The 25,097-nt window shown below is 37.8% G+C and overlaps 2 protein-coding genes across 9 annotated transcripts in view; one reads left to right on the top strand and one right to left on the bottom strand.

Moving 5' to 3' along the window:
* Nucleotides 1-11,779, bottom strand: part of Mcm8 (minichromosome maintenance 8 homologous recombination repair factor) — a 35,269-nt gene extending 23,490 nt beyond the window's left edge. The window contains exons 1-8 of one of the 6 annotated variants that reach the window (XM_048811286.1): nucleotides 11,407-11,779; nucleotides 10,402-10,554; nucleotides 10,030-10,113; nucleotides 8,346-8,428; nucleotides 7,770-7,919; nucleotides 4,926-5,029; nucleotides 3,757-3,955; nucleotides 1,446-1,531 (exon numbers count right to left, since the gene is read on the bottom strand). In XM_048811286.1, coding sequence (XP_048667243.1) covers nucleotides 1,446-1,531; nucleotides 3,757-3,955; nucleotides 4,926-5,029; nucleotides 7,770-7,919; nucleotides 8,346-8,428; nucleotides 10,030-10,113; nucleotides 10,402-10,549 — 854 coding nt within the window. In that variant the 5' untranslated portion in view covers nucleotides 10,550-10,554; nucleotides 11,407-11,779. Of the gene's footprint in view, nucleotides 1-1,445; nucleotides 1,532-3,756; nucleotides 3,956-4,925; nucleotides 5,030-7,769; nucleotides 7,920-8,345; nucleotides 8,429-9,276; nucleotides 10,007-10,029; nucleotides 10,114-10,401; nucleotides 10,555-11,406 lie in introns of those variants that run through there. The other 5 variants (XM_015482728.2, XM_015482736.2, XM_048811287.1 and 2 more) reach the window with 5 other exon arrangements.
* A 134-nt stretch (nucleotides 11,780-11,913) lies between these two features.
* On the top strand, nucleotides 11,914-24,797 carry Trmt6 (tRNA methyltransferase 6 non-catalytic subunit). Of its 3 annotated transcripts, none has more exons than XM_015482785.2 (11): nucleotides 11,914-12,184; nucleotides 15,952-16,079; nucleotides 17,570-17,679; nucleotides 18,348-18,439; nucleotides 18,569-18,652; nucleotides 18,919-19,043; nucleotides 20,133-20,488; nucleotides 20,855-20,940; nucleotides 21,499-21,601; nucleotides 21,705-21,791; nucleotides 23,244-24,797. In XM_015482785.2, the coding sequence occupies exons 1-11, from the start codon at nucleotides 12,057-12,059 to the stop codon at nucleotides 23,433-23,435; spliced, it is 1,491 nt and encodes a 496-aa protein (XP_015338271.1). In that variant the 5' UTR covers nucleotides 11,914-12,056; the 3' UTR covers nucleotides 23,436-24,797. The 3 variants fall into 3 exon arrangements, with proteins under 3 accessions (XP_015338271.1, XP_048667247.1, XP_048667248.1); XM_048811290.1 differs by having other exon boundaries at nucleotides 21,685-21,791; XM_048811291.1 differs by lacking the exons at nucleotides 11,914-12,184; nucleotides 15,952-16,079; nucleotides 17,570-17,679; nucleotides 18,348-18,439 and having other exon boundaries at nucleotides 18,633-18,773.
* The last annotated feature ends 300 nt before the right edge of the window (nucleotides 24,798-25,097 follow it).

The raw sequence follows: 25,097 nt of genomic DNA, 5'->3' as shown, positions 1-25,097 counted from the left end.
ATAAACTTTGACGATTTAATGTAACATCAGAATGTCTAGAAGTAGAAGTCATAAAAGTTAGTATAGCATCTCTAATGTTATCTACTCACCAAAAGTGGATGCAATAAAGCCAAGGAAGAGAGAGACCAAGAATATTATTCAAAGTTGTATAGAACTGCCCCCTTTATAATAATTGGATTTAAAAAGAAAATTTATATGTATAACATTTTTATTTAAATAGTTAATGTAAGTATAATAACAACATTAAAATATTAACTTTGGAATACATTCTCCCAATTTTCTTCAGAGAATGGCCAGACACCATCCATCTAATCTTCATAACTTCAAACCTGGCTCCATGGTTAGCTTCGTTCACCCTAATTGTACATTCAAAACTAGTAGAGTAAGTGCTGGGGAGTAGCATTGGCCAAATTATATTGTTATATGTAACAAATGCTTCATTATGTACAACTTTCTTGCACCAATAGAAAATGTGTGTCTGTGGGGGGAGAACTAGCAAAGTAAAATAAGAAGTCTCAGAATAACACATATTCAGATCACTTTGCCATAAATAAATGTTTATAGCTATTTCTTATTAAAATAGCATATATTTACATATATCTCCTTTGGAAAAATTGTAAAACATATGTAAACAGAAGGAATAAAATGCCTCTGCCTCCTTTGGTGGAGGCAGGACACAATCCTATGCAAGAGTCTTAAACACTTCCTCTTTTATAAAATCAGTTATTTATAAAGATCTCTGAATAAATAATACATACATATATGCTATACATTAGGGTCTTGGTTTTTACAGGGAATAATGGGGAGAAGCTAGGACAGGGCTTAGTAGCAAGCCACCTCATCTTTTTCCTAGGTTCTATTTTTTAGGACCATCTCCTATTTCAGCCAGGTTTCCTAAAGAACATTCTAGGCTTCAAAACTATCCATTATTTTATATTTAGGGATGAGTTATGGGCCTGTGGCTAGGGAAAAAAATGGGACAATTATTGGATGAAAAATATAAACAGAAACAACTAATAGATTTGTGTGGATAGTGGGGGGAGCCTATAGGAACATAATATAAAATTCCTAGTGGGCAATGAGAAAATGAAATCAAACAGGACCACCTCTAAGAGATTTTCTGAAAACTTCAATACTATTTCTATCACAACTTATTATGCAATGAATCATATATCTTTGTTCAATGAATCATATAATTGAAATATAAAATGAACTATTTATCAGTAGCAATAATTCATAATGTTTACATCCTTTCTGGCATCCAGTAGAGAATAAATTTCAAAGACAGTTACTATTTCAACATACAAACTTGTCACTGAATAGATTTATTATACACTTATCATTTTTACAGATAAAAATTACAGTACAATACAATAAAATTATAGATTTACTCAGCAGTATCAAAGATCCTAAAACCTGCCCCTTTTTAAGTCTTGATTGCTTACTTGATTGACTGCCAGTCCATTGTTACTGTAAGAGGAGAACTACGGAGAGCAGCAAAAGACTTCCCTCGACATGCAGGCACAGGACACTGCAACAAGTAATTCACATTCAGATGTTGATAAACTACAACCATATCTCAGGAAATTTCAAGATATACTTCATTAAAGTAAACTGACTAAGAGCTGTAATGTTCCATTTCCTACAGAAACAGTTTAATGTCATAAGCTTTCAAGGCATTTGTCCAGCTGGTCTCTCTCTCCCCCTGCTCCTATTCTTTCAGCTATAGGCAGGCAGGCACCTTCCTCTCTGCCTTAGACCAGGCACTCATTCTTACCTCTGTGCCCATGTAGTCTCCTAATTCCATGGGCTCCTTGAACACTCCTCCTCCTTCAGTCTGTATGTCCAGCCCCAAAAGCCTTCCCTAGGTCTTTAATCCCCAACTCTTTGTCTATCTTCCTTTTGTGCTGCTCACATAGTATTTTTCACTGTACCACACAGTCCTCAAAATAAAAACAAGTTCTGTTCAAGTTTTCATAAGTCACTTGCTTGGCATTTGGACCACAAGATACAATTGTAAATTCAGACTCAGTGGCAGATTTACAAATATGATTACAATAATATATTCCCTCATGGACAAGATAAAACTATAGCAGCACATAGTAAAGTACTTCCTACAACTAGGTTGAAATAAACACAGAATACACACACATGCATGGATGTTTTTCTTCTTTCAAATGCCCATTATTAACACACATATTTTAGTTAAATCATTATTGAGTCAACATGGTTTATCTCTATAATTTTAGGAGCTATGGGAAGTTTTAGAACTATAGGACCACTATGTTTCTGCTGATACTTGCTGGGACTGTGGATATATGTATATAATTCCAGATTAAATAATTGAAAAATTCCGAAGTATTTGCCTCTTGGACAGAGGAATGAGGATATTGGGGAGAGGTAAACAGTGTGACTGTACTTTTGTTTTAAACTTCACAATTGCATCTAATTGGTTAAGTTATGTGTCAATAATAGAATAAAATTACTTTAAAATTAATGTCAAAAAAAAATAATGTATTCCCTCAAATCTTTCCAGAACCTTACTATTCTCCCATCAAGAGATAGAATCTAGGGCTGGGGATGTGGCTCAAGCGGTAGCGCGCTCGCCTGGCATGCGTGCGACCCGGGTTCGATCCTCAGCACCACATACAAACAAAGATGTTGTGTACGCCAAAAACTGAAAAATAAATATTGAAATTCTCTGTCTCTCTCTCTCTGTCTCCCTCCCTCCCTCTCCCTCTCTAAAAAAAAAAAAAAAAAAAAAAAAGAGATAGAATCTATAGCTACTTGGGAGGCCGAGGCAGAGGATTGCAAGTTCAAGGCCAGCACGGGTAACGTAATGAGTTTCATCTCAAAATAAAACAAAACAAAAAAAAGGGCTGAAGATGTAGCTCAGCGACAGAGCATTTGCCTAGTATGCCGAAAGCCCTGGGTTCAATTCCCAGTATTGGGGGTGGCAAGGTTAGTAGTGGAGAAAACACAAAACACATATGGAGTCTTAATTCCTTCTCCTAGAATTTGGGCAAGTTGGTGACTCACTCTGTAATCAACAGAATGTTGACAAAAGTGATGCTGCATGACTCTGAAGGCTAGAATTTCTGTCTATCAACTGGACTTTCTCACCTTACAGCTGTCAGCACCATATGAGCCGACCAAGCACTCTGATCTGCCAAACTCTGTGTGAAAAACAAACAGCTCATGCAGAGGCCACACAGAGAAAACAGAGATGCCTGGCCAACACAACATCTTATTGTTCCCAACTCCAGCCACAATCTACCTGATTATATCTCCAGAGACCTGGAGCCTCAACTACACAGGAGAATAGTTCTTCCAAACTCCTGACCCACAGAAATAACATGATTATTATCCTAAGCTTGTAAGTTTTAGGGAATAGCCATCTTTCTGAAATTTAATCTGATGTCATTTAAAGATTTCTAGGGCTGGGGATATAGCTCAGTTGGTAGAGTGCTTGCCTCACATGCACAACACCCTGGGTTTAATTAGTCCCTAGCACCACAAAAATAAATAAGTAAAAATGTGTACACACATACACACACACACACACACACACACCTGGAACTGAAAATATAAACTCTGGGTAGTGGGTAGAAAAATATCTATTTCTGTATTTCTTGTATCCTGAAGTATTTAATAATTAAATAAAAATCTCTGTGTTCACAAACACTGGGAAATAGTATCTGTAAACTGATTTGCCTTTATTACCAAGATAAAGAAACAATTATAAAAATATATCACCTTTGTTGGAAGATTGTATTTTCCATCTGGAAGAGGGAAACTTTGAACCTCTCCACATGCAGCACACAGAAAAGCCATCTTGGTGCAAAGAGGCTTTACATTACTGACACGAACCACTGTCCCTCTTAGAGAAATGTATTTTCCATAGTAATTTGCTCGGACATTCTTGAGATGTGTCAAGGGCTCAAAGTTGTATATCCTAAATATAAAACAGGAACATATATATAATGAACAGAAAATTGATGTCTGTATTTTCACAAGTTCTTTTTAGTAACAACTATGGAATTCCCAAACAATATCACCATTTATATATCAGAAATCTCCCAAGAATTAAATTATTTTTAAAAATAAAAATGTTGCCAGGCGAAGTGGCACACACCTCTAATCCCAGCAGCTTAGGAGGCTGAGGCAGGAGGATCACAAGTTCAAAGGCAGCCTTAGCAAAAACGAGGCACTAAGCAACTCATTCAGACCCCATCTTTAAATAAAATATAAAATAGGGCTAGGGATGTGGCCTCAGTAGTCAAGTGTCCCTGAGTTCAATTCCTCCTCCCCCCAAAACAATGTCTTCACTTTTCTTATTCCAATAGGCTGTTGTCTATAGGGAAAAAAAAATTAAAGACAAAAGCAAAAATATAATGCATATAGGAAAACCTATATATTCAACAATCTTTGGATTTCTAACTTATTTTTAAACACCTGCTTCTTAGCATACCTTCAATAAATTTGGAAAATAAAAATAAAATCTTGATGATTTCCTTATTTATTCCTATATATCTCAATGAATTTAAAATGTAGAATTCAATAAAGATGAATTCAAGAATTCATTTATTCCCTGTGTCTAGTAGAAACATGACAATTTAACAATACACATACATACCACTTAGCATATTATGTGGATTATTAAATTTGTACATCAGAGTCTTGATTAAGTACATATCTAAAATCAATATTTACAGGTTGGAAAGTCAACCTATTTGGGCAGAAAATGTTGATTTCTGTCATGATCATTCTGAATAATTTTCAATAGGTTCACTGTGGGTATGATGATCTATGAAATTAGCAAGAACTCACACCATTTTTACTATTTCCTTGTTCGTATAAAATAAGGTTCTCATCCTTAAACAGTCATTAGGCCATATTCTAAATAACACCAGTAAGTTGCTCACCTTGCATAAATATGTGGCACATTTACCATTGTTTCCCCATCACTAGACAATCCTTCTTGGGCTTGTAATTCAGCTGCATGCCTTTCAAGGTCCTTAGTTAACACCTAAACAGAACAAACATTTACTCAAAGTTAAAAAATAAAGTATCCTCTTTAAGCAGAACTTTATATAGAGAGAATCTCAAGTTTATCAATATAAACAGTTCAGAACAAGACAGAATAAGAACAAGACTCAAATAACCCTTGGAAAGTCTGATATTTAATTACAACTACTTATTTTATAGTAGACTGTTTTACTTGGCATTTTGCTGTCCCTGAACTGGAAATGTTCAGCATCCTTGTCTGCTACCTATTGTCCCAAATAAACTTAACATTATTAAGTCCTTATAATAGTCCCCCCAAAGCCATTATACCTTGATTTCTATAAAATTTTTTTTCTACTTCTCCATATTCATTGATTAATCAAGATAGAAAAAGTAATGATTTTTAAAATACCCAATACCGCAGCTACTATGAAGACAAACAATAAGTCTTGGCAAGGATGTAGGGGAAAAGGTACACTCATACACTGCTGGTGGGACTGCAAATTGTGCAGCCAATATGGAAAGCAATATGGAGATTTCTTGGAAAATTGGGAATGGAACCACCATTTGACCAAGCTATCTCTCTCCTTGGTCTATACCCAAAGGACTTAAAAACAGCATACTACAAGGATACAGCCACATCAATGTTTATAGCATCACAAGTTACAATAGCTAAATTGTGGAACCAACCTAGATGCCCTTCAATAGGGATGAATGGATAAAAAAAAAATGTAGCATATATACACAATGGAATATTACTCAGCAATAAAAGAGAATAAAATCATGGCATTTGCAGGTAAATGGATGGAATTAGAGAAGATAATGCTAAGTGAAGTTACCTAATCCCAAAAAACCAAAAGCCGAATGTTTTCTTTGATATAAGGAGGCAGATTCATAGTAGGATAGGGAGAGGGAACATGGGAGGAATAGACGAATTCTAGATAGAGCAGAGCGGTTGAAGGGAAGGGAGGGGGCACGGGGTTATAAATGATGGTGGAATGTGATGATCATTATTATCCAAAGTACATGTATGAAGACATGAATTGGTGTGAATATACTTTGTATACAACCAGAGATATGAAAAATTGTGCTCTATATGTGTAATAAGAATTGTAATGCATTCTGTTGTCATATATATATATAAAATATAAAAATAAATTTAAAAAAATAAAATACCCTATACCAGCTCTGTTGCCATTTGATACTAAATAAATATAAAATACTTGCGTGCTGACAATCTAAGAGGCAAAATTAGATGCCCATAAATAGTTATAATTGTTATAAGGACCATAAAGATTTATAGATAAAATGCCATGTGAGTTTTGAAAACGATTTTTAAGAAAGCTTTTACAAAGCGAAAAGAGGCCCACAAGAATTTGGATATGTGAGATAAAGAGAATGCTATATTGAATGGACAACATGTACAAGAGTACTTAGAGAATACTGGAAGAAGCTCGGTTTAGTTGGGTCATAGTGAATGTAAGACAGGAGAGATGAAATTTAGCCAGATCTTGGAAGGTTTTCAAAGTCATATAAAAGATTACAACTACTTATTTTACATAAAAGATTTTATATAAAACATTTTATATAAAAGATTTTTACTTCATTTAGAAGAAAAGGATGACCAGTTTTCAAGAACAAATTATATTTTACAAAAGCAATTGTTTAAGAACAACAATAAAGGCCTAGCCTGAGACAGAGGTAGTAAGGATAGAAAGGAGGTAGACTTAATAAACATTTTTTTGTTTGTTTGAACTTGCTATGTTGCCTAGGCCTGCCTCAAACTCTGGGCTCAAGCAATCTTCCTGCCTCAGTCTCCAATGTAACTGGGACTCCAGCAGCATGCCACTACACCCAGTTTAAGAGACATTTTAGAAAGAGAAATGAAAGGATATGGTTAATAAGGTGCTGAATGAGTCTGAAAACAACAGGCAAGGTTTACAATTTAGAATTTCTAGGAGTGTAGACCTTTGTGATAAACTATTCCTTGTACCTGCTCAGTGTCCAAATTCTAGCTACACTCTTAAGACCTACTATAATCTCTGAGTTTTCCCCATTCTCCCCCTACAGGTGAGGGTATTACATTTGCCTCTGACTGCAATCAGCAATACAATCTATGTCTGTCCTAAGATCTGCAACTCTTTACCTTAATGCATTTACCTGTTTGCTGGCCTGAAAAATGCTTTCATATATGTATACCATCTGACCCTGAGAAAAAACTCAGGCAAGAACAAAATAAACTGTTATTTCTATTTTACATATGAGAAATGAAGTGATCTGCTTCATGCCACAGAACCTAGATCTGAAGTTGATCTTTTGCTCCAAGTTCATAACTGCCAACATCATGATGCCTTGTCTTATCTTCCCTATGAGACTGAACAGTTCCCCCAAAATAAAGTTTAATATCTGCCCCATTTTTAATGATATTAGGCTAATTCAAATACATTAGAAATAATGTTATATTTAGATAAGCTTTTATACATAGAATGAATGGTAATTTTTAAACACAAGATTGTGAACCTTCATTTCAAGCCAGTAACCACTATCTGTTAGTAAAATCTATTTTATTTTTTTAAAGGTCTTGTTTGCTAGATGCCTAGTTTGGACTCAAAACTTGCAATTCTTCTGCCTTAGCTTCCTGAGTAGCTTGAATTACAGGCATGTACCACCACACCCAGGTAATCTTATTATCTTTAGAAAGTCTTGACACTGGAATCTTTCTTTAAAATTCTGATGTAAGTCAGCACAAGATAAATATTTACCTGATGTATTGCCAGACCCATGCAAGCCAAGATTTTCTCAGGTGCATCCCTTAGTTCATTTGCTATATTTGGTATCAAATTAGTTATTTCATCATCTTTTGTCAATTCTCTAAAATCCACCAAAATACTTCCTTTTCTTTCTATTTCATCCTAGAGAAGATTAAAGTTTTAAAGTAACAATTGGTCTTTTAGAGTTAATTATCATAATTGAGCGTTCAATTATATACTTTGAGAAAGCATACCATGTTTATAGGGTGAAAATGCTAAGTACCATATAAGCTTTACACCAAGCACAGTCCTAATGTTTTCAATATATTAACTCACTTGTACTTCTTAACAATTCTTTGAGGTAGCTATTTATACTATTACTTCCAAATGATAGACAAAGAAAACTGCGGCACAGAGAAGTTAAGTAATTCACCAAAGTCATACTGTAGGTAAGTGGTAGAGCTGGGATTTGTATGAAGGCAGTCCAACTCCAGTGCATATGATCATAATCACTAGCACCTCAAATATACTGTTCAATAAGATGACACATAAAGGTCAACAGGTAGTGTTACTGTAAGAAAATCTTACCTTATCATACAAGTCAATACGCCTTATGAAAAATTTTTCAAATGCTTGAATCTTCTCAATAAAAGGAGAGTTATCACTGTAAACTAATCCAACAAACATGGCATTAGCACTATGTTTTCATTAGATAACACTATAAACTTGACAGATTTTTTTTCTTCCAGTTGCTCTGTATTCTGATTACACTTAAACAAGAACTAGCATAAACATATACATAAGATTCTAAAACATGTTTAGGCCTGCATAATCCAAAATGCAGACAGAAAATCTCTCTAAAAAGCCCAATATCTGGGAAACCTTTAGAGGAGCCTTAGAAACCTAATTAGATATATCTGTTCAAATAGCTTACACAACAGCTAAAACCAAACATCATCGAACCCAGGGCCTTGTGCCATACAATGCAAGCACTCCACCAACTGAACTAGATCCACAGCCCCCATTTTTTTTTTAAACATCCTAAAGCTATATATTTTCAAGTACCCTCTCAAAGAAACAGGATAATGAAGTAATGCCTAAGGCATCTCTTGCACTTTATTTTTAAGATCAGTCCCAAAATCTCTTATAGTGTTCTGAGGTTAACCACTAAGGGAATAATTGAAGTGTTGGTGACTAATGTATCCTGAAGCAACAAGACTATCTATGAAACACATGTGTCTATTTAATAGGGGGGAAAAAAAGACTGCCAATAAGGAAAATATTTGTAAAGCATCATTCATAAAATAAATCGTGGGCGTCTGGTATGAGGCAGGGTCCTTGACTTCAAGCAGTGTAACACAGACATACACACACACACACATATATATAAAACAAAACCCATATCTTATAATGAGAGATAACGAACACATAGATGTTATAAGAGCACAGAAAAGATAGCCCCCCATATCCATACACATAGATGTATGACAAAGATTGGTATTCAGGGATATTTCTTAACTGGTTTCTATGGAAATCTGTGTTGGTTACTTGCTCCTGGTTCCAGGTCTATCGTCTGTTTTCTGCTCTGATCAAGATCTGCACCCTACCTCCCAGATTCCTTTTAGGTTCTGCCAATTAGAGGCACTTCAAAAAACTGGAAGAAAGCAGGAAGTGGGAAAGGAATTTCTTCTTGTCTCCAATTCTTTTCAATATGTCTACAGCTGCAGAGGATAACTACAGTTCTAGCCTCCAGGTCCAAGCAACAACTAAGTCATGCCCCCTGAGTTACCAGTGACAACCAGTTTCATTTATATCAGTGGTCTGAGCACAGTGCTACAGTGTATCCCTCAGGGGCCTAAGTACAGCTTTATAGGGTACCCTTTAGAGGCCAAACAGCTATGCCTCTACCCTTGAATTCCTAGGTTCTGATAATCTCAGTATTTCTTAACTTCTGCTAAAGTTAAGAATGGCTACTGTTTCCTCAAATTACTACTTTCTGGGGTTTTACTTTGATCTCCCCTTTCTGCTCTTTCAGTTTTTCATCTGAATGTCCAATTTCTTATAATAAATCTCTCTTCTGAAATACCTAGTGTATTTTACCACCTGATATAAAACCTAAAAATAACGCTCTTTAATATAAACATGATTTAATTGAAAAAACAAAGATTAGGAAGTACATAGCAGTAAGCCAAATAAATCACAGAAACATAAGATGTAACAAGGCAAGTTAAGGAAATATAACTTATGGTACTTTTTGTACTTTTAATTCTACCTTCAGAGAAATAAAGCTTCCAGCCTTTATATGGTATGAATTGATCCAATGTTGACTGTAGTAGCAAAGGCTGTGGGATTTGTTCTGGAAAACAAAACAAAACAAAAACTAAAATGCTAGGTTAATAAAAACAAAGCAAAGCTTTTTTTTTTCTCTCCAATTTGTTTCCCCTTTCAACAATGAAATGACATTAATAGTGCACCTAAAAAAGGTTTCTGGAAGAATTGTGCACATTAATTTTCAAATACTTGCTAAGGAGTAACATCAAATAAAAGATTGAAGTTTGAGCTAAATTACTTTGTCTGATAGGGATGAACTGTTTGCTTCATAAAGGAAAAAACAACAATCATTGTCTCACATGGTCATACATACCAGAGCTATTTTTTCCAATGGCTTTATTCAGGTTAGGTCTGTGTTCTCTTCCCCTCCATTTTCCTGAAAAGTTCCCACTACCTCTTCCTCTTCTCCAGCTTTGAAATCTTCCCCGTCCAAATCCTCTGCCTCTGCACTCACCATTCATGTCTTCTAATAAATAGATATTAGAAAAGACTTCACCAAAACAGGAGGGAAAGTTGTGCTCTTAAAAATGTATTAATGTAGTACAAAACAGAAAATTTATTCTGCTTCTGAGTGAATATAGGTTTACAAAGTTGTATATACTATGGGAGAAAATTCAAACAGTCTGCAATTACTCTTCTAATTTCCACCACTCTTTAAGGTATACAGTAGATGTTTTATTAAAAACATTAAGTTCTCATGGAATAAGAATAAGGTACTATACTGTAACAGTTTTCAAGGAGCTTCCATGACAGAAATAAAGATAAGACAAGTAATTAACTCTAAGATGCCTGCTTGCTGTGTTTAAAACTTATTACAGAGCAGGAATAGTTGAACATAATTCTGAACTATGAGATACCAGGGAAACATCATCATAGCTCCAGTCCCACAGTATCATATCCATTTTCTGCACAATTTTTTCCAAAAACTAAAACTGTTCTTTAAAAAATTGTTCTACTTACAAAACTCCACATCCTACTGACACAAATAAAAATATACCTGTACATTGTAGTGCAATTCATCACAAAGACCTTTACAAATCCCTATTTAAAGAGGGCTTAGTTAGTAAATAAGTTAATAACTAAAAAGTTCACGATTCTAGGGCACGACAGGTCTCTCATCATCAACCAGACATTATATATTGAGAAACTGAAGCTCAGAGAAATTAAGGAAACGAATGAAGATCAAACTTGTTTGGTGACAGTACAGCAGACAAACTGTCTTCAGACTCCCAAGCTGAAGTGCTCCTTCAGATAACGCTACGTGCCATACCCTTCTCAAACAAGAAAATATGAGAATAGTAATAATTCCAACACAAACTTAAGAGGGCAGCTGTGCGTCGTTAAATACTTCATTTACATCTCCTCAGGCTGTTCTTACTTGCATGGAGAAAACTCAAACAGGCTCTCCCAGTTCACGACTCCGGGGTACCTGCTAATCCCAACGGCCTGATTCTCCCTCCCTCCTTAGTGGAAAGCACACGGGGCTATGAAGAGCCTCCAGCTCCTCAGACGACCCTTCAGGTCTTGAGTTTTTTCAGCCGTAGCTTCTCTGACGTCCCTGCGCAGGGCCGGATCCCTTCAGTCACAGCAGCTCAGGACCTTCAGTTTTTCCACTGCGACCTCGGGAAAGAACCCCGGAGAAAAGGGACCCAACGTCTCACTACACTGTCCAGTCTCCCTCTAATTCTTTTTTGGCGCTTCCGTGACGCAATTTCCGTTCCAGGAAGCGGCGAAACAAGAAGGGAAGGGCGAAGAGTAGCCAATCAAAGAGTTCGGTCAGCCGGAAGTCGTGAAGCCCCCGGAAAGAAAGGACCAGACCGGAAAGCGGAAGCGGCGCACAGCACGTGGGGGCGGTGCCGGTCGGAGGGGTCCTGATTCCGTGGTGTTGTGGGGATTGAGGCTGGCGGCCGCGGCCGTGGAGCTTGGGACTGCAGGGACGTGGCGGAACAGCAAGACCGGCTGAGCGTCATGGAGGGCTCAGCGGAACACCCGAGCCCACAGCCCCCGCATCCCGGGGATAACCGCATCCACGAGGGCGACTTTGTGGTGCTGAAACGGGAAGATGTGTTGAAAGCAGTGCAGGTCCAGCGGAGAAAGTAAGTCAGGTTGCTGGCCTTGGGGTCTCCCTCCCCACCTAGATATTCCCTCCCTTCAGATCTTCCCAAAACCCCTTCCTCCAGGATCCTATTCTTAACTCACTGGATCTTCATCCCCCGCAGTCGTTGCCTCTTCTCAAATAATCCTGTCACAGTGCCCTTTTCCTCCGAGATTCTTATTCAGTCTCGACACTCAGGTTCTCCCATGTCCCTCCTACCTTCCCACAGAGTCCCCCTTCTCGACTCCATACCCGGCGGTCTACCTTCGGCATCCTTTCCAGTTTTGCCACCGAGACCCTTCCCCAGAATCCCATTATTGGTCCTTGATTGCTCAGTTTGAATGCTTCCCTCTCCACCGTCGTCGTCCCCGCTTCCCACCGCCTGGGTTTCTATCCTTAGGTTCTTAGGATCTGCTCTGTGTTCTTACAGACCCCCACTCTTCTCATCTGGGTTCTCATCCTTACTTCTCAGAGTCTCCTCCTTGCTTGCCCCCCTTTTCCTCACAGGTCTCCTTCCTTTTTATCCCTCAGCCAGGATCAGTTCAGCCCCCCCCCCACCCCACCCCCGGCCAAAAAAAATGACCTCTTCTACCTAGCCTGGCTTTCTGGCTGGCCGGCCTTTTCTCTCTACCCAAACGGGAAAACCTGTCTACGTGGAATAAGGAAAGAAGACAACTTCCTGTAGAGTATGGAGTCCAATGGGGCTTGCTTCATTTTTACACCAAGGTATTCAAATTCCAGAAAAGTTGAATTGCTCAAAAGCAATTTACTCAAGGTCTCAGAATTTATGAACCTGCTACCTAATATTCTGTGTTAGTACTAGTGAAGTAGGATTTTGATAACTCTGGCAATGACAATGGTGAGGTTGTTAAATTCTAATAGCTTGGTTGTACTGAGAAGTACAACCAAGTTATTTTTTGAGCTAGGTTATTATATTACTTTTTTGTTTGTTTGTTTGTTGCAATGCTGGTCATCAAACCCAGGGCTTCACACATGCTACGCAAGTGCTGTACTACTGAGCTACAACCTCAGTCTTATATCAACTCTTGACAAAGAAGTAAGGTGCAGGTTGAATGCAGTGGCAGGAGACTGCAGACCCAAAAGCTAGGCATTAAGTATTTTGAATTTCTGATAAATGCTTACTTCACATAAATTATTTTACTACTGTTTTCATCAAACTAGTATTTAAGGTGAAGCAGGTATCATTAAAAATTAGTCAATGTTTATAGCAGTTCAGTTCATAATAGCTAAACTACGGAACCAACCTAGGTGTCCTTCATTCACCAGATGAATGGATAAAGAGAATGTGGTATGTATTCACAATAGAATATTACTCAGCCATCAAGAATGACTTTATGACTTTTGCTGGTAAGTGGCTGGATCTGGACACTATCATGCTAAGTGAAATAAGCCAGTCCCAAAAAACCAAAGGTCAAATGTTCTCTCTGATATGAGGATGCTAATATACAACAAGTGGGTAGGAGGGAAAGAATAGAAGTTCAGTGAATTAGACAAAGGGAAATGAAGGGAAGGGAGAGAGATAGGAATAGGAAAGACAGTGGAATGAACCTGAAACAACTTTACTGTGTTCATATATGAACACACCACTACCAATGAAACTCCATATCATGTAGAACCTCAAGAATGGTTTAATATTTAGCTTTATTCTAAAGTTATATTCCATGTATGTATAATAAGTTACAATATACTCTATTTATGTATATCTAAAAAGAACAAATTTTTAAAAGGGGAAAAAATTGTGCCTGCTTCCAAGTGCAAAATTTTTGGAGCTTTCCAATACTAATTGCTTGAACTTTTTCGTTGAAGAATAACAATTATAAGTATATAGTTTGATGATTAAGCCCAATTTACACATCTGTATAATAACTATCCAGGTGAAGCATTTTTACTTTCTTTTTCATACTATTCTTGTAAGTGCCTTAATTTTCAAGCATAGTTGTGCTTCTAACTATGTGCTCTTTTAAACAGGAGCTTTTTCATTACCAAGGAGATAGCAGCATCTTTAATTCTAATAGGTTCTCTTTAGGCCTGATTTGGAAACACTTATTTTTGGTCTCTCTTGACAAAGCCATGATGTCTATTTTTAATTAGAAAATGACCCTCTGAGCTCAGTTGCATCCCAGGCCAGACTCCCATCATCTTTCACTCTTGGCTGCACTCATCTGGTTAGGTAGAAGTGGTTCTGCCTCTCTGAGAACGGCAAGCCCTACTCCTTCCCAGTGAAGATGGGGTGTCCACATCCTCTCTGACTACACATGCCCTTCCCGCCTGGTGTATTGGCCTGTCAAACCAATCAGTTTGAGTGACACCCCTCCCTGCCTTTGCATATCAAGTAGACTGGGGCATAACTCACCCAAGCTTAGATCCATTGGTTCATTAACACTAAAGTGTTTGAAGGATGAGGGTGGCGGATGTATATCTGAGCTGAGTTTCAACTTCTCAGGGGGTTGTGTCAACAAATATTTTGAATATCTGGTATGTGTTAGTTTTGGGGGACCCAGCGAAACAAGAATTGGCCTTGTCTGGATCACTTGGGATCATGCCGTATTTCCCTCATGTGGTCAAGTAACATATAATGAAGATGGGACACGTACACATACAAAGGTGTGGCAGGATATAAGGAACCAAAAAAAAATGAAGGTGACGTACCTGGGAACTAGCAGTGGTGGGAAGCATTTGATGAGAACCCAGGTGATTCAGCATGCATTGTGTTACACTCCAGGAGCTCAAAGGAAGATAAGGAGTGAAGGAGGGCACAAATTAGGACAGGCACTACATCTCCCAAAATTCAGAAATTTTTGGATGTGGGCTGGGCCCTGAAGCTCAATGGTACTTCCTAAGGTCATTTGGCCTTTGCTGAGAAATATTATGTAATATATTGGAATTAACTATTCCTTGAGGTCAGACAGACCTGAATTTGTATCCTAGCTCTAGCACCTTGTAACTCAATCTTGAACAGAACATTTTTCCCTAAGCCTCAGATTTCTCTTTTGGAGAGAGCTGTGTCCCAGGATTAGTATGAGAATTAAAAAGCATAACATAGTGCCTAATCTCTGGTTGATGTTCAGCAGCAGGTATCAGTTTTCTTCTTTTGAAAGGAAAGATTTTTGTTTTTATGGGATTTCCCCTCCTAACAGTAAGATACAAATCTGGGTAATAAGAAAATCTTTCCTGGTCCACAGTCACAGTAGAGCATTGTCAGTGTTAGATTCCATTTCCAAATGTATAGAAATATATAGATTGCCAGTAATGTTTATTTGAAATGTGATTTGCTTGTATTAGATTATTTTTCAGTAAAATGGCTATGTAGACCAAGACCAAGGAGTTCCTTGGTCTTGATTGTAATCCTTGTCATCTCAGTGATTGTTCTGTTTTGGTACTTGTGAGTTGTGAGGGGTGTCACGGTGCATGTCCAGTGACCTGGCAATCTTGGTGACCATGTGTATTATTCAGGAATCTGCAGAGCCTATGAGTTTGGACATCCTGGTAGACAGTACAAAAGGGGCTCAGATGATGCCCTAGAGGAGAAACATCTTTTGTCTTTGCTTCCTCTTTCCAAAATTCAGTGTTTTCCTGGCTTCTTTATTAATTTTATGTCTCTGCCCCAAACTTGTTCCCTGTAGTTTGTCAGTTTGTGCTGTTGATCATCCGTTGAGGAGACCACTTTTGAAATAAATTAGAATGAACAGACTTTTCTTGACTGAATACAAAAGAAATCAGTTAATTAATTGCTTTTTCTTCCCCCAGGAAAGTAACTTTTGAAAAACAGTGGTTCTACCTGGATAACGTGATTGGCCATAATTATGGAGCCACATTTGAAGTGACTAGTGGAGGAGGTCTTCAGCTCAAGAAAAAGAAGGAAGAGCCTACTTCAGGTGCACCAATTAGAACTGTATCTTGGTGGAATGAAGCAAATACTTCCTTCAGCAATTAAATAACCTGGATTCTGGCTCTAGCCCACTATTAACTGACTCCCTGACCTTGAACTAGGCAGTTAATCCCATGAGTCTTGCTGTTTTGTTGCAAAAAACTTTTTCAGTATCCAAAAGCTAAGAAACTGGTGCAGAGTCATGGATAGGGTGAAGATTAGGATCTGGCTTTGAATAAAGTGGCTAGGTTTAGTGCCTGCTTTATGACTTGACTTGCAACTTCGGGCAGATGATTTGATTTGTGTGATTCTAATTCATTAAGTGGGGACATAAACATGTTTAATGCCTAGTTTATGATGCGTGTTTAGTGACATAGCCTTCTTAGGAAGATCCCAACAGTGCCTTGCCTATAGTCAGGTCTTATAATTTTAGCTATTATTAACTGAAGATAAATTCTTGCTTATTTAAATTAACATTTCCAGTAAAATATATTTAAATAATTACTAAAAGTTAATTTAAATACTGTTAAAGTTCTAAGCCAGAACAATTAGATACTTTAAAATTAACATCTGTATTTTTATTAAGTATCAAATAGGTGCCAGGCATGATTAGTTCCCTAATCATGCCTGGCACCTATTTGGTACTTAATAGCAATTTATTTATTTATTTATTAGTTGTAGATGGACACAATGTCTTTATTTTATTTACTTATTTGTATGTGGTACTGAGGATCGAACCCAGCCCCTCACGCATGCAAGGCAAGCGCTGTACCACTGAGCTACAACCCTAGCCCTATTATAGCAATTTATAAGACATGGTATCTTATAAAATGTATTTACCAGTGGAGAATAACCAAAATTATCAAGGAAACAAGCAAATAGCATGATTTCTGATGATGGTACATGTGAAAATATAAAGCAGGGGGTGTGTACTAGAGCCTGATTGGACAAGATGAACCTTGTCTGGGATGACCAAGAAACAGCCACTTGGAGATCTGTCATAGAGCCTTCCAGGCAGGGGAGCAACAAGTCTCAAAATTCTGCTGAGGGACCTTGGTTGGAATGTTCAAGGAACAGAAAGAAGGGCAATATAGCTGATGCTTAGGGGTCAGGAGATAAGGCCAGGAAAGGGAGGCAGGGTCCACATCAGATAGATAGGACCTTGCAGGTCACTTTTGGAACACATTCTCATTGCTGTGGGAAACCACTCTATGCTGTTAAACATCCAAATAGATGCACCAGTATTTATTTTTAAAAACGGCACTTTGGAATCCATGTGGATAGGAAGAGGGTAAGAGTGGAAACAGGAAAATGAGTTAAAAGATTGGATTAGTCACCGCAAGACAGGAGAGTAGACTGCAATGAGGGCAAAGGAACTGGAAAGCCACACTGGAATGGCCATGGGATAGATGTGGTAATTTACTTGGAGAAAAAAAAAATTGTAAAATAATTTCCGATAATAAATGTCATTATCATAGAGCAATTTCTTTTCCTTAGAGACCAAAGAAGCTGGCACTGATAATCGAAATATAATTGATGATGGGAAATCTCAGAAACTTACTCAAGATGACATTAAAGCTTTGAAAGACAAGGGCATTAAAGGAGAGGTAATATTCAAAGGATTTTTAAAGTTTTGTCTTTGCTTGGTATATAGGAAATGGTTCAGTTTTTAAAGCAGTCTTTACCAAAGGCAAAATGGAAAAAATAATGTTATACTTTTGTTAGAAATAGGTTGTAATGTACATGCGATTCAATAATCAAGATTTTGTTTCTTTTTTCTTTTTTCTTTTTTTTTTTTGTAGATGGACATAATACCTTTATTTTATTTTTATGTGGTTCCTGGGATTGAACCCAGTGCTTCACACATTCTAGGCAAGCGCCGCACCACTGAGCCATAACCCGGCCCAAGATTTTGTTTCTTAAGTACAAGAATATAAGTGAATAATATTACCAATAGTATTAATGCTATAGAATTTAATAACAATACATATTAGGATTTAACTTTATTTTTAGTAATGTTTTCAGCCAGTGCCCTTAGAAATGACAGTGTTTTTTATCTCTTTATTGGATATTTCTCTTCTTTACCTTGGTTTAAATGAATTTTAAAAAATACTTTAAATAGAGTATAGAACTACAGAGTTGATCTATTTGGACTTTTGTGGAAGAGGGACTGGAAAATCAGACCTGTGGATATATTCTGGGGTAAGAAACCCTTGAAGTTATTTGTTCTGTGAAAGTGAAGTTTCAGGAAATCTGCTTGCTCCTTTTTTTATAGGAAATAGTTCAGCAGTTAATTGAAAATAGTACAACATTCCGAGACAAGACAGAATTTGCTCAAGATAAATATATAAAAAAGAAGAAAAAGAAGTAAGTAGTTTCAGTTTGAAATGATGAAAAATATTTGATTTTTTTTGTATTTATAAAGTATATATTACTAAAAAATAAAATGTTTTAAACATTTGTTAAAAACTTGGTTTCTGTTTTTAACTCCCCCAGATATGAAGCTGTCATAACTATTTTGAAGCCATCTACCCGTATTCTTTCAATTATGTATTATGCAAGAGAACCTGGAAAAATTAAGTACGCTTTGTTTCCTTTCAAAAGTATAATTGGGGGAAAATGTATCTTTAAGAAAGTCATGATTTTAAATAAAATGAAAAACTTGCTCACCTGCATAAAGTGCCCTCCTACCTCATAAATTGTAAGTCCTTTTACTGTCACCTCCAAAGCAATCACTAGTCTTTATCAACATAATTTTTATTAAGCAAGTGAAACTTGAAAATGATGATTAAAATTTGAGGCTTTTACTTAGCAATAAGTGAGTGAACCATCCTTTTTTTCTTTAGCCATATGAGATATGATACACTAGCCCAGATGCTGACATTGGGAAATATCCGTGCTGGCAATAAAATGATCGTAATGGAAACATGTTCAGGCTTGGTGCTGGGTGCAATGATGGAACGAATGGGAGGTAAGATTTAACATTTGCAAGTTCAGTAAAATCCTACTCTAGCATTAGTAGAGAGGCCCAAAAGTGTAAACTGATAAGAAGCTGGGTTGAGGAAACCCTATGTAGTGGCACATGCCTGTAATCCCAGCCCCTCTGAAGGCTGAGACAGAAGGATTGCAAGTTCAAGGCCATCCTCAGCAGTTTAGCAAGGCCCTTAGCAACTTAGTAAGACCCGCTCTAAAAATTAAAAGTTAAAAAAAAAGGCTGGGGATGTAGCTTAGTGGTTAATCACCCCTGGGTTTAATTTCGAGTCCAAAAATTAAAAATTTAAAAGTTGGATTGAGTTACTTCAAGATTAATGAAGGGATTTGGCATGAACTCTTATAACTGCCGTTCTGGGACCTTCCTTTGTGGTCTGTATATCTATCCTACTGTGTTGGTACCCTTGTTGATGGTTGTCCTTTTCCGCTTCAGTATTAGTGGGGGATGAGTGTGGGACCTGTGGCTGGCTAGGGTCTTCAGGACAGATTTCGGTAAAATAGCTGGTGCTCATTTTATTGACCCAAATTGAAGGGATTGAGTGGGAAAACTACTGGGGAAGTATTGTCTCCTGGAAGAATACAACCTGATTTGCCTGTTCTCTGACCCTATGGAAGACAAGGTTATATAAATTATGCCGCTTAAGAATTGGAGTAAAAGACAAATTCACATGATCCCAGGGGTTGTTTGTTTAATATTTTTTAGTTGTAGTTGGACACAGTACCTTTATATTATTTATATATTTTTATGTGGTGTTGAGGATCGAACCCAGGGCCTAACATATGCTAGGCAAGTGCTCTACCGCTGAGCCACACCCCAACCCATGATCCCAGGGTTTTAAGGGTAACGTCAAGTGGGGGTAGCTTCTTTAAGACTTCTTATTTATCTGTTTTGGAATTATGTTTTCTTCACTTGAAATAGGCATAGGCTCCAAATAGACCCAGAGGAGCTGTATCATTCCTCAGCCTCTAAACAGAGTAGGAAAGTCTTACTATTGTGGAAAACTCTACGTGTTTATGTAGTCTAGAATTGCCTCCATTGTGCAGATGTTTGTTTCTTTTATTTGCTCAGGTTTTGGCTCCATTATTCAGCTCTACCCTGGAGACGGACCTGTTCGGGTAGCAACAGCGTGTTTTGGATTTCCCAAATCTTTTCTCAGTGGTCTTTATGAATTCCCCCTCAACAAAGTGGACAGTCTCCTAAATGGAACGTTTTCTGCTGAGATGTTATATGCAGAGCCAAAAGACAGTGCATCAGTTGAAGAAAGTAATGGTGCACTTGAGGAAAAGCAGGCTTCTAAACCAGACAATGAAGACAGCATGGCAGAGGCCCCAGAGAGCAATCACCCAGAACAAGAATCAATGGAAGTTGTTCCTCAAGATCCAGAATATAAGGAGCCTAAAGATAGAGGAAGCAAAAAAGATTATGTAAGAATGTCAAGAATCATATCCCTTGTATTATTCCCAGGGCCTTCATTAACTTAAGTAATGAGATTTGATTTGGCTATGGAACATCCCTGCCCAAGTTGATAAATATCAAAATAGTTGGAGACTGTGTATGTGCACACACGTACACGTGACTTAATCTTTGGAATGCAGCTCTAGGATTCAGAAACATTGTGTAGTTGCTTGGTGGGGGTTTATAATAGGTTTTTATCATTCTTACAAAGACCCTCCTTCTGTTGCTTTAGCCTGAGTTGATAAATATCATTGAAATGTTTGATAAACCAAAGTATTTCTGTAAACCTGACTGAATAACCTCCATACATCAGTTTCTTCTTTTTCTTCTTGAAGATTCAGGAAAAGCAAAGGAGACAAGAAGAGCAGAGGAAGAGACACTTGGATGCTGCTGCTCTACTGAGTGAAAGGAACGCAGATGGGTGCGTTAATAAAGAATGCAGGGTACTTCTTTGGTGCTCATAGGCTCTGCTTCAAATGGACCAGCACTCTCTTTCTGCCTGTCTGCTCTGATTCTAGTGGGAACCGAGATAAGGATTCTCTATCTATTTTTTAAGAAAGGCTGGATCTGGCAGAAGTGGGACATTGATGGTGCTAGTCTGTTTCAGAAGAAATCTGAGTGTTCTCCAGTGACAATGCATCAGACAAAGCTGTGTGGTCCCACTGGGTGCAGGGGTGGGACATTTAAATAGCTGTGATACTGGCTAATGGCAAGATCTAGTGAAAATCTCCTGACAGGGAGAGTTACATTTAAGTATCTACAGAACCAGTATATCTGGTGTTGGACTTGTTGCCAGAGAAAAATTTGAGAACTATAACCCAGTTTGTGTTTCCTAGAAATAAATAGCTCATGATTTTATTGTTTTGAATTTCTAGAATGTCATATTTAAGTCTTTCTTGTGTGAAATAAATAAATTTATTTTAAATAAATTTCACTTCGGAGTAGTAGGGAAATAATTTGTCTAACATTTTCCTTGCAGTTTAATTGTAGCCAGTCGTTTCCATCCCACTCCATTGCTGCTGTCTTTGTTGGACTTTGTGGCCCCTTCAAGGCCATTTGTGGTCTACTGTCAGTATAAAGAGGTAATACTAGAACAAGATGGACAGGCATTCTTACATCTGAATTTTGATTCTCAAACTGCAGCACAGGAAGTATTTCTTAACAGAACTCTGTTTTTGCCTTCAGCCTTTGTTGGAATGCTACACAAAACTGCGTGAGAGGGGAGGAGTCATCAACCTCAGGCTGTCTGAAACCTGGCTTAGAAATTATCAGGTACATATTCTTACAGTCTGTCTGAGGAGCTGCTCTCCAGAGTTGCTGGCTCCTTACAGTAGTACTGGAAGTGGTTAAGTAGAAATATTTCTGGCTATTGCAATGGATATGTTTTCTTCTTGTGACTCAGAGAAAGGGCCCCTCACCTTTCTTGACTCTCTTTTCATTTCAAGGTTCATTACTCCAGCCCAGAAGCCTGTAAAGTACAAAGAGTTGTAGTTCTTATTTCCCCAAGACCTCGACATCTCTGTAGAGGGGACAAATCGATAATAGCAAAATCCTCAGGTCAATGAGGGAGGCCCTCTCTCTCTCTCTCTCTCTGCTAGAACATCTTCACAGCATGTTTTTAGGATTTGCAGGTGGAGTCTATGTCAGTTAGGTTTTCTGAAAAACATATGCTGAGATGGAAATCGAGTATAAGATTTATTGGGAAAATGCCTTTGAAAGATAAAAAGAGCTGGGTGCAGTGGCAAATGCCTGTAATCCCAGTGGCTCTGGAGGCAGAGGCAGGAGAATCCCAAGTTCAAAGCCTGCCTCCGCAAAAAGCAAGGCACTAAGCAACTCAGTGAGACCCTGTCTCTAAATAAAGTACAAAATAGGGCTGGGGAAAATGGCTCAGTGGTCGAGTGCCCCTGAGTTCAATGCTGGGTCCCCATCACCACCACCACCAAAAAAAAAGAGGTAAGGTGAGACGGAACAGGATTAGGTGCAGGTTGATGCCTTTAAAGTGGGAGGGTGGAAGAAGGAGAGCAGGGGAGGAAGAGCCTGCAGTGCTGTTCTGAGAAAGTTTCAGCCCAGCTATTGAGGACCTCAGGAATAAAGATTGTACTGTGTTGGGCAGAAAGGTCTACTCTTGGTATCTCTGCTCAGTTACCACTGCGAGCAGGCCATGATCTCCCTCAGTATGGTTACTGTAGTGGATCCCAAAGCAGCAGCAACTGATTTCTGCAGCTTTCTGCTGCCTGGATGCCTCAAAGCCAGTTCCCTCATCTGGGGAAAATGGCTGGGGGCTCTTCCATACTACCACACCCTGTTCTACTACTTGGCATCTTGTCATACTGTGGTAGGGATGTTGTTGAGCCCTGAATGACCTTACCCTTTATGGAAGTTGTCTTATTTAATTAAGGGTAACAGGAGAGAAGAGTTCTTGTCAGTTAACAGGGCAGCAGGGAAGGGAGTTCTGAGTGTGCATCTAGTAGCCACCTTTCCATAAACCCAGGTGCCATGTTGGCTATGAAACTTCCTAAAACCAAGAGGAAAGTAGCACATAGACCCAGAATACTGCACAAACAATTTGCCCAATTTCTACACTGACATGTGGAGGAATGAACTCTAGAAATTCACTCATTTAAATCTTCAAGAGAATCTGTTAATGATTCTTAGTAAATGTGTCATTGGCATGTATTTTATCATCTTGGGAAAATGTGAATGTCTATTTTTTGTTTTGATTAGGTTTTGCCAGATCGAAGTCATCCCAAGCTGCTGATGAGTGGAGGCGGGGGGTACCTTCTGTCAGGCTTCACTGTTGTCTTGGACAATCTTCGAGCAGACACCAGCCTCAAGTCCAGCGTGAGCACTTTAGAATCACACAAGACTGAAGAACCAGCAGCTAAAAGACAGAAATGCCCAGAATCTGGCTCTTAATTCTTCAAGTGGCTTTGATTTTTGTTCTCAGGCATTCTGCAGTTAACTGTTCTTTTTCATATTCTGAGAATAAGAACATGGCTGTATACGCCTTCTGGGAAGAAGGAATAGCCTTTGTCCACTTCTGACACAGATGTGTTTACTCTGTCCAAACTACAACTCAAGTATGCAGTAGTGGATTAATGAGACAATTTTGTTTATTTAACAAAAATCCTCTGAGTAATTCTAAATACTCGGCAAATATCTTGAGAATTTCAGAATACTGAAAACGTATTTATACAAGACCTTGTTTGCATTTTAAGCTAAGTGGAATAACACAATATAACTAAAACTTGATGGGTACTGAAGGGAAGGAATTTGTGGAAGAAATTTCCTCTGCTTATTCCATTCTCTTTAACATAAGCAATATGAATGTGTGAGTATATGAGATTTATAGTACCAAAAATATCCACTCTGTTCCCCACCGTGGAAAAAGCATTTTTTAAATGCTAGGTTTTATTATTCTAATAGTTGTCAACCTGAGAAAGTTCGAAGTATTCATTTTACTGTCTTTTTTTTGGGGGGGGCGGGGGTGTAACATTAGAAAGGTTTAGTAGGTACTTTTTTGGTGTTAATTTGCCAATCCTTTTATTCCCTGTTTGAAATAAAGTGACTAGAATTTTTGTATGATATTTAATTAAAGAAACAATTGTTTTCCCCAGAGACTTAATGATATACAACATGCATGCATGTATATATGCACACTTGTGCACACACATATATATGTATGTATAGATGATTGTATATACATATATACACACATGCACACACATGTATATGGGTGTATAGGTGTTGGTATATACACATATATACACACAGAGAATGTACTACCTATATTAATACACACAAAGACAGAGAACATATTATTTATTTGAAATATGATAAAATTTTGTGCAGGACTTAGACCAGTTCTCATTGCGTTGTTGTTGCTCCTTGTCAAATGTTTTTTAAAAGTGCCTTTTTCTGGTGATTATTAAATACTGGTCTGAAAAGCTCTGCCAGGACTAGGTGGTTAACCTTTATAAACTCTGAAAAATTATAATCAGATTATTTAATCATCTGTTGCAGCAAATAAAAGTGTTCTGAGCAAGCCACAGCTCTTATCCATTTGAGAATCAGTCTTGCTTACTAGAACATGCTCTTGTGTATTGTTCACATTGTCATAGTATAGATGGTTATTATCCAATGAGGAATCACAGAAAAAATTTTTTTCCTAACAGCATGTGCTATTCTGATAATGGCCAGTGTGATTACCAACAAGTACAATTTTGATTCTTTTTTCTTAAAACAGTTGTTTTTAAAGAATAAAAGTGTTTCCTACTATGATCTGTGTAACTGTCATTAATGATGCAGTCATGGTGCCATATTGATAGCTTCCAGTCAATTGTGATGCATGGTCTGTCTTGGTAGAGAGCACACCTCACTGAATATCAATCAGATTTTTCACCTATCTGTATACAACCAGTCAAGTTTATCGAGAAGACAAAACTGTGTAGATGAGATTCAGTAGCGTTGTCTCCTCTGGTCACTGTTAAAACAGTGTTCTACTTGGAACTCAACCAGTTTCCAAGTCCCATTTCCTTCCCTAACCCCTTGGCATGGGTTCTCAGTTCTCAGAGGGAT

This window comes from Marmota marmota, unplaced genomic scaffold (assembly GCF_001458135.2).
Source record: "Marmota marmota marmota unplaced genomic scaffold, marMar, whole genome shotgun sequence".
NCBI lineage: Eukaryota > Metazoa > Chordata > Mammalia > Rodentia > Sciuridae > Marmota > Marmota marmota.
This window is presented reverse-complemented; position numbering and strand designations above follow the sequence as displayed.